A 2,160-nucleotide genomic window follows, 5' to 3' on the forward strand; every position below is an offset into this window, starting at 1 on the left:
TGTGCCATAACTACTGAGCCTGTGCTCTAGAGCCTGCGCGCCACAACTACCGAGCCCGCGTGCCGCAACTACTGAAGCCCACGCACCTAGACCTGGTGCTCCAAAACGTGAAGCCACCGCAATGAGAAGCCCCCGCACCGCAAGGAAGAGCGGCCCCCGCTCGTCAGAATTAGAGAAAGCCCGAGTGTAGCAACAAAGACCCAATACAGTCAAATAAATAAATTTTAGAAAAAGTGCAGATAAGACATAAAAGCTAGTGCTTCTATATTTGTCAAATACTATCTTAAGATGTTAAAAAAAAAAAATCTATTCCCTGTTGGAACCATAAAAGTCAGCCACTCACTGATATAAAGCTTTCCATTATAAAGTGTATTATTCTCAATTCAGTGAGTTTGTTTGCCGTTTTAAAATCAAGATAAATTACCAAATACAAATCCAAAAATTATCTGAGCAGGCATTGTTATTTTATGTATTTATCTTAACATAAAACATTTTTCGAGCACCTAAATGCCGACCCAGAAAAACAATTTCACGCCACCAAACAACTGGATGCCGATTTTCATCTGAACGACTTCAAAACAAGAGCATGAACGAGTTAGGTGAAGGATGCTTTCCCCTCCAGACCATCCACCTACCCGGCTTGCGCAACCAGAGCGGAGTTGAAACTGGAACTAAAGGCGGAGGCGAACCCGGGGAGGACGGGAGCAGGCGACGGGGCGGTGGCGGCGCCAGTGGCGGGCGGCTGCAGCCCCGGGAACGAGGGCAGCGCGGGGGCCGCACCGGAGACGGAGAAGCCGGGGTAGGAGGGAGCCGAGGCCGGAAGAGGTCCCTGCGCCACGGAGAAGAGCGAGGGCACGGCAGTGGGCAGGCTGAGTGGGAAGGCCGCCGCCGAGGCGGGCGCCGAGGGGCCGGGGGCGCAGGTGGGTGCGGACGAGGCGGGGGCGCCGAGGGACGGGTGGGCAGCCTGGGCGAAGCCGCTGCTCAGCGAAGTGAAAGGGGGCAAGGCGCTGAAGACGGGGGCGATGGGCGCGGCGGAGCCGTGCGCAGGCAGCGGGAGGGAGGGCAGAGGGCTCGAGCCGCTCGGGGTCGCGCTCAGGCCCGGGAGGCCCGGCAGCGCAGGGGCGAGGCAGGACGGTAAACTGACCGGCACCGAGGCTGCCGTGTACACCCGCCCCAGCGCCCCCGGCAGGCCCAGTGCGCCCGGAGCGGGGGTGGGGGGCGGCGGGGGCGCCGGGCCCCTGAAGGCAGAAGGAGTGGGGCTCGCGGGCTCGGTCTTGATCACTACGGGCAGGCTGGTGGCGGCGGGCGTCGACGAACCGGGCGCGTCTGCGTGACTCGCGAGTGGGCCGTGCAGCAGGGTGGCCGAGGAGCCGCAGCCGGCGGGCCCCGAGGAGGCAGCGGCGGCGGGCGCAGGCAGAGCCGGGGGCGTGGAAGCCGCGTTGGCTGCCGGCGAGGGCAGGCCCGGGAACAGAGCCAGTCCCGGCGTGGAAGCCCGCTGCGGGCCGTAGCCCTTGTTAAGGGCGGCCGCCGCAGAGTCGGAGCTCTGGTTAGTGAGGGAGGCGAGGGAAGCCAGCCCACTAGTAACGGCGCAGGGTAACGTGGAAGAGTTGATGAGGTTGGTATCATTTGATGTCAGAAAGCCTTTTAAAGCAGACAGAAGGGGATTATTTACACCCAGTGGACAGGCAACAGTGGGAGCAGAACCGCAGGCGATTACAGAAGGAGTCGGGTTGGACACACCTTGGGAGGTCGGTGTTAAGGTCAAGGGGAGACCAGCAAAAACCGATGCCAGTGAGGAGGAATCGAGGTTGTTGGTAGAAGCGGCAGTAGAGGTGGCGGCAAAGGGGAGGCTAGTGAAAGGGGCAGAAGTAGAAGCAAATGTTTCGCTGGAAGCAGGGGTGGCCCGAGGTGTAGATGCGGCCTGAGGGGCTGGGGTAGGGGTGGCAGAAGGACCTGGCAGTGGAACGTGGCCAGAAAAAACGGAAGGAACGGGAGCAGATGTGGTGCTGTGAACAGAAGTCACCGGTGCAGCCAGCAAGGAAAGGGTTCTGATGACTGTTGGATTGGGCGTCGTTGGCTGAGGTGCATGAACAGCTGAGACCTGCCCCGGGAGCACAGGAAGGACAGTGTTCAGCAGGTTTCTCCCAGGGAGGGCGGCAG

General features: G+C 60.5%; 1 protein-coding gene across 1 annotated transcript in view; it reads right to left on the minus strand.

The window, feature by feature from the left end:
* The window catches only part of PROSER1 (proline and serine rich 1), a 29,664-nt gene that overhangs the window by 4,836 nt on the left and 22,668 nt on the right, over window positions 1–2,160 (minus strand). Inside the window, exon 12 of the mRNA XM_007471665.1 lies at window positions 857–2,141. Coding sequence (XP_007471727.1) covers window positions 857–2,141 — 1,285 coding nt within the window. The remainder of the gene's footprint in view (window positions 1–856; window positions 2,142–2,160) is intronic.

Source organism: Lipotes vexillifer, unplaced genomic scaffold (assembly GCF_000442215.2).
Source record: "Lipotes vexillifer unplaced genomic scaffold, Lipotes_vexillifer_v1.1 scaffold470, whole genome shotgun sequence".
Taxonomy (NCBI): domain Eukaryota; kingdom Metazoa; phylum Chordata; class Mammalia; order Artiodactyla; family Lipotidae; genus Lipotes; species Lipotes vexillifer.